At 56.2% G+C, this 6,532-nt stretch overlaps 1 protein-coding gene across 1 annotated transcript; it reads left to right on the plus strand.

The window, feature by feature from the left end:
• Positions 1–255: 255 nt before the first annotated feature.
• On the plus strand, positions 256–2,990 carry EGR4 (early growth response 4; the record flags this gene model as incomplete). Its single annotated transcript, XM_084626553.1, has 2 exons — positions 256–412; positions 837–2,990. 2 exons carry the CDS (start codon positions 256–258, stop codon positions 2,177–2,179), a joined length of 1,500 nt encoding a protein of 499 aa, XP_084482679.1. The 3' UTR covers positions 2,180–2,990.
• Positions 2,991–6,532: the final 3,542 nt, after the last annotated feature.

Consider the following 6,532-nt stretch of genomic DNA (forward strand, 5'->3'; position numbering starts at 1 on the left):
GCCTGGCCGGGGGACTCCAGAAAAGGAAGCGGCGCGGCGCGGCGGAAGAGCCGAGCCAGCCCCGCTGCAGGTATAAAAGCGGCCGCGGCGCCGGCAGCCGGGAGGAGCCGCCGAGCCCCGGCGCAGCAGGCGGAGTGCCCATGCCCCGAGGCCGCCGGGGCCGGAGCCGCAGCCGCAGCCGCGCTGGGGAGCGGGGCAGAGGGGCTGCCGCGTTGGGGACTTTCCCGTCCGCCCCCGAGCCTGGGCTCGCCGGAGATGTTGGGCGCGATGGATTTCTCCTGCCAGGACCCGCTCTACTGCAAGTACCAGGAGAGCTGCGAGCTGAAAGCCGGAGAGCAGCCGGGCTCGGGCCCGCAGGAGCCGCAACTTCTGGCGGGGCAGCAGCCAGAGGCGGCGGCCGGTTTCCCCGGAGGTAAGAGAGACCCCCACCCACCGGCTGATGCCTTCAGCCTGTAGCCGGAGCCGGGGGGGGAAAGGGGGGGTCCGGCTTCCAAGCAGCTGAAAGCCTGCAAAGGAGCCTCTGGCTTTGAAAGAGGACTAGGGCTCTTCGCGGAGAGAAGGTGGCCCTTGGTCGTGGATCCAAAGCTGACCCAGGCCTGGGAGGGTGGGAATCGGGCTGGGGGCAAGTCGCTGTCCCGGGGCACCTCGTCTTTAGAAGAAAAGCCGCGTGTGCGAGGCAGAGAGGTGCGACATAACCCCGGGGCGCTCCATAGCTGAGCGGTGAGTTTCTGCAGGTCCCGCTCTGGCGTCGCTATTTAGGCAGCCCGTTCTGTATCCCCCGCCCCCGAGCCAAGCGATGCCTATAACCGTCTTTCCTCCCCGCTTTTAATTCCCAGGTGACTTCATGGGGTCCACAATAAACGGTGAGACTGCAGATTACTTCTTCCTCGGCGGCCAGCCAGTCCCCTCGCTCAGCTACACCGGCAGCTTTTTCATCAAGGCCATGCCGGAGCAGCCCCACGACCAGGAATCCCTCTTCAACTTGATGTCGGGCATCCTGGGCCTTTCTCCTTTCCCTGGCCCCGAAGGCCACCAAAGACAACTGGACTCTCTTTACTCGGTCCCAGAAGCCATTCAGAACCACTTGGACCTTTACTCCAGCTGCCAGCCGGAACTGAATATCTCTGTCCAGCCCCCCTTCGCTGAGCAGGGCTACCCCGGCTTCCCCACCCTGGAGAATGCGCCCCAAGTCCAAACCTCCCCGAGTTTAGGAAGCTCCTCGCAGTGTCTCTTTGAGGCAAAACTGTTGGAAAACAAGCAGGACATTAAGATTCCCCCCATGGCTCCATCCCTGGACAAGTTTAAGGTTTCCTGCTCCCCATGGGAGCCACTCGCTCAACCTCAGAACTACTTGCCAGATGGCTACCCGTCCTCTGAGTCCTTCCAGCCCCCGGAAAGTAGCCAGGCCATGTTCCACCCCCTCGGCTCCAAAATCGAAAACGCCTTGTCCGTCAGCTGCCGGGCAGAGCTCAACAGCCTGTCTGAAGCCCCCTTCAGCAACAACTTAGGTTCCGGTTGCGAGCCCGAAAGTTTCCAGAATCTCGGCAGCCAGGGGCAAATCCCCGGCGACTTCGGGGAGGCAAAGATCCCCAACCTCCCACCGCAGTTAATGCACGAGTTCGAATCCTCCTTGGCTCAACCTGAGGCCGTTCCAAGCTTAATGAATCCAACCGAGCTCCTCCACCCCCACCATGCCCCGTCAGTCCCCAGCGCAGACTTCCTGGCCCATCCTTCCACCTCCTCAGCCAACGCTTTAATCTCCACCAACCCCAACATCCTACCCGAGCCAAAGAAGAGAACCCGCAAGAACAAATGCTCCTCCAAATGCTTCTGCCCCAAGCCCCACGAGAAATCCTTCGCCTGCCCCGTGGAGACCTGCATCAGGAGCTTCGCCAGGTCGGACGAGCTCAACCGGCACCTCCGGATCCACACCGGCCACAAGCCTTTCCAGTGCCGCATCTGCCTGCGGAACTTCAGCCGCAGCGACCACCTCACCACCCACATCCGGACGCACACCGGGGAGAAGCCCTTCTCCTGTGACATCTGTGGCCGCCGGTTTGCCAGGAGCGACGAGAAGAAGAGACACAGCAAGGTCCACCTGAAGCAGAAAGCAAGGACCGAGGAGAAGCTCAAAGGCCTCGGCTTCTATGCGGTGGGGCTGTCATTCGGGGCACTCTAAAGCCCAGCGGGGAGCCCTGGTTGATGTCGTTTTCTGGGGTGAGCCCGGCCGCCCCTGGCTGAAGGGATCGGGCTGGAGAGTCCACCTCCACATGGCTCCCGGGAGCCAGTGGCAAAGATCGTGACAATTGGTGGTGGGCAGGGATCGCTTCCTCTGGCGAGTCCTTCTGGCCGGGAGAGAAGGCGCTTTGGATGTACATAAGTGAAAGGCACCACCCCTGTCACGATGGGCCCCAGGGGCCATGCACAACCCTATGTAAACAGTCCCTGCCGGAGCAAGCCGAGGGGTCTCGGGGGTGAAGGAGGAATAATCCGCGCTACCGGCAGACGCGCTGTTTCAGCACCACGCGGCGCGGACAGCTCCAGCCGGCTGGGGAGCGGCGCGGGGCCAAGGGACGCTCGCAAACGGCGGCTTCAACTTCGGGCTCAAAGAGAGAGAAACGTGCATCAAGAAATCCCGCCCGCGCTTGAGGCGAAGAACAAGCTGCATTTGTCAGGGCTGCCTTTTTAATAAACTGAGTCCGATTTAGCTTGCCAAGCACTTTAAACGAACTCCCTGAACAAGCCGTCGTAAGACAGGTTCTCGTGTCGAAACTGCACCAGGAATGACTGTTGGGAAAAACCAAAATGGATGCGATCGACATGCCCGACTGACGCGTGAATAACTGAAGACAGGTGTTGTTGTTTGACCAACTCTGGTTTATAATATTTTGTACATAACTATGGCTTTGGGTGGGGGGTCGTCACTTCCCTCCCCCCATGTAAATATTTTCCTCTTTGTAAAACAAACTGAACCTATCAGGAATATTACAAAGCTGTGTTTATTTTTGCAATTAAAGTTTGTTCTACTCTAGAAATCCTTCCTGCATTTTTTTTCTTTTTAATCCCTATAATGTTGCATGTCAATAAAGCTCAATATTCTACAGAGATGGGAACCGAATCCCAGAGGGACCGGTTCTGCGAACAGTAACATAACTCCGCAAACTGGCCCATTGAAATCAGTGAGGAGTCAAGTACTAATCAGCATGCTGAAGGCACTAGCAGAATCTACCCCGGAGGAGTTAAGAACTTGCCCATGGTCACATCCCATCAGTGGCAGAGTCAGGAAGAGAACTGTTTCCCATGCTGTCTCCTGTACCTGAAGCAACTCTAAACAAAATGGTGGTTTTACAAGGAGACTTGTGGTGGTCCCATTAGGATTGGCTAGAAGGGAATATGAAATGAGCCAGCAGTCAGCCAGTACTGAATGCAAAGGGCAGGTATATACCAGGATCACTCTGCAATAGTAAGCTGTGGGCAACATTGCATCATTAAAGGTCTGCTTTTGATGGCCACAATGGGTGTGCATCAGCTCCCTGCCAGAGTTGGGGCCAAAGCCCAGTGGAGTCCCTGAGTATCTTCCCAAAGAGTTCAGTGGGCTTTGGATCATGCCCCCAAAGGAGCCCAGAACTTTGCCAAGTCCTCCAGATAACAGACTTGTTGCTGCAGGTCTGAGACTGACTGGGAGGAAACCCTATCCACCCCCTGGTGGGTGGAGCTGGGCCACCCATGCCTCTGCCCCACTGAAAGCAGAGGGGCGGGAGAGGAAGTGTAAAAGGTGGGCCCTGCAGCTCAACTGGAGGGGATGTGGTGAAGGAGACAGACATGTCCTGGCTATTGCTGAGTCCCATGCCTGAGGACAAGCCCTGCAGCACTGAGGACCCAGAAGGACTGCAGGGTCAACCAGTCAATGGGAGCACAGAGGAGCTACTGGGACTGCTGCAGGCCTTCTTCCCCCAGGAGATAGAGGATGCCCATGAGCTGAGGTACGCTGAAGCAGGGTCATAGGAAGTAGCCCACAGACACCAGATGATAGTTCAGATGTGTGGCCAGAACACTGGCCAGTGTGTTGTGGTGTGATTCCCAGCTGACCCAGTGGGGGAGCTCTCCTCCACTGTCTCAGCCCTGGGCTGGGACCCAGTGGGCCTGGGTCCCCCTCCTCCCTGTGCCCACCCCACCCCTGGGGTGGCTGCCTGCCACCTTAGGCCAAGAGGTCTGCATTTGTCCTTTGTCTGCCTCAGTGCCTTAGGCTGCTTGTAGCTCTACCCTGCCAGAGGGGACAGAGCCCTGTAGATTGCTGTCGCTCCACCCTGCCTGAGGGCCGGAGCTCCCTAGACTGTTTGCTGCCCGGCCCCATTCATAGTCTGCTGGTGGCTTGGCCCCACCCAGAGTACCCAGCCCTCATAGACTGCTTGTTGCTCTGCCCCACCTGTGGGGGCGGGGGCAGAGCCTGAAGAGTGCTAATTCCCCTTTAGGCTTTTAGACGGCCATGAGCTAGCGAGCGGGTGTGGTCCTGGCTGAGACTGATGGGGGTGGCATGACCACTGACCACTTCACTGCAGCAAGCCCACTGGGGGTGGTTTCTGTTTAGAACCACCACCATCTCCCTCCACCCCTCCCCCCCCCCAGGATAACACAGCTTGTGCGGCCCCAGCATTAGCTAGGATCCGCCTGGCTCAGCTCCTCTTGTTGCCAAGGAGGAACCAGAGCAAATAAGATGGGAGGGGCTGGTGAGAAACATCAGGAACTTACGTAATTTGGAACTAAGTTGACTAAACACATTGCTGCCTGATTCTCACAGCCCCAGGATGATCAGCTATTGATTTAAATCACCCCAAGGGAGGAAGGACATGTGAACACTTGCCCTGCCTAGGCCTACTGCAAAGTCCTCAGTGAGTTCCTGCCTGTTGGTGTGAACTGGCCGCCTTTGTCCCTAGACCTTCACAGCGGGGGTGGAACCTGGCAATCTACCCTGGCACCAAAGGCTTTCATTTCTCCAAAGCCAATGGGTCAGTCCCACCCGGGGCACTGGCATGGTGATACAGGGCTTTCCCCTCCAGGCTGGCCACTTTAATTCAGCCCCTGTAAGGAGCCGCTGGTGGCTCTTTTGCTATTTATATAGCACCTGTTACCACTGTAGTTGAGCATCTTCCTAGGACAGCAGGGCTCTTATCTACACTGTACGGCTGGGAAACTGAGGCACAGACTTGCCCAAGGTCCCACAGGGAATCAAACTCAGTCTAAGGGCCTTTCTTCCATAAACCATGTCTTAACCCAGCGCCAGGTGTCGACATCATACAACGGGTCCTGCTGTTGGCAGGCTGGCTCAGTGCACAAGGGGTCGCATTCAGCCCCTCCTCCTAGGCAGCAGAACTGGTGCGATTGTACAGCCCCAGGAGAGCGGGGTGCTGGGTAGGGATGGAGCATTGCGTGGGCCGCATGGAGCCCCATTTCCCATCAGCTCCCTGCAGAGATGGAACTGTCCATCCCTAATGGACCGATTTAAGGTGATTACCTCAAACCTGGCCCAACAAAGGGAACTAGTGACAAAGTCCCTGACTCAAGGGTTTTCTAGTATTAAGAATATCCCTGTGCCATTACATTTGTTTTCTGTCTGCTGCCGTCTCTACACATGCAGATCTCCAAGCTCAGGGCTTTCGGACTCATCCTGGGAGCCCTCCTTACAAGAAGCTTGTTGGATTTAACAATTTGTTTTATTTCATTCTTGGCAGTGTTTAGGGATTATCCTTGCAGGAACAATGGTCCAAGTCTCCAGGCAGGCTTTGGGCTACCTGTAAAATGGGCACACTTATGCAGAGGCCACTTGTGGCCATTACAGATCACCTAGCACTTTTCACAAAAGCAGGCGTGTTACATGCAGCATTGTAGCCCTGTGCCATTGGGTGAGTTTGGGTAGACATGGAGTTGCTTACATCAACTGTTGCTGCCTTTCAAAAGCCAACCCCCAATGCCTCACCATGGCAGTGAAATTGGTGCACGCACTCCTGGTGCACCACTGAGACAAGGAGCATAGTGTGGACATGCACAAGCGATTTAGTTACAGAGGTGGCTGTACATCGATGTGACTTAGGTTGATACAATTTTGTAGTGTGGACATACCATGAGTCATAGGCACATCCAGCCCAGGGTTATCTAACATCAGCTTCTGATCCTTGTCTTTCCCCTCCCAGGAAATGCCTGTGATTTCTCTGAGTGCTCTGCCCGTATATGCAAAGGCCAGGGTTATAGTTAATACTGCATTGCATTTGTACAGCTCCCTTCACCCAGCAGGATCCTAGAGAGATACAGGGCCCAGCTCAACCATGGAGGAGCTCTCTGGACACCCAGATACCCTACACACCACGTTTTTGTCAGAGGGGGAAATGAAGGAAAATATCTGTGATTGAACATCAATGGGGGACTGGGTCAGGCAGAATTTCATTGGCCAGTTGGTCAGGATACCTGGGTCAATGCTGTTACACTTGCAAGGAGTGCCCTGGGCTCTTGACTGACCACAGATGGATGGGAAAGCTCT

This window comes from Lepidochelys olivacea, assembly GCF_965140295.1.
Source record: "Lepidochelys olivacea isolate rLepOli2 genome assembly, chromosome: 4".
Taxonomy (NCBI): domain Eukaryota; kingdom Metazoa; phylum Chordata; order Testudines; family Cheloniidae; genus Lepidochelys; species Lepidochelys olivacea.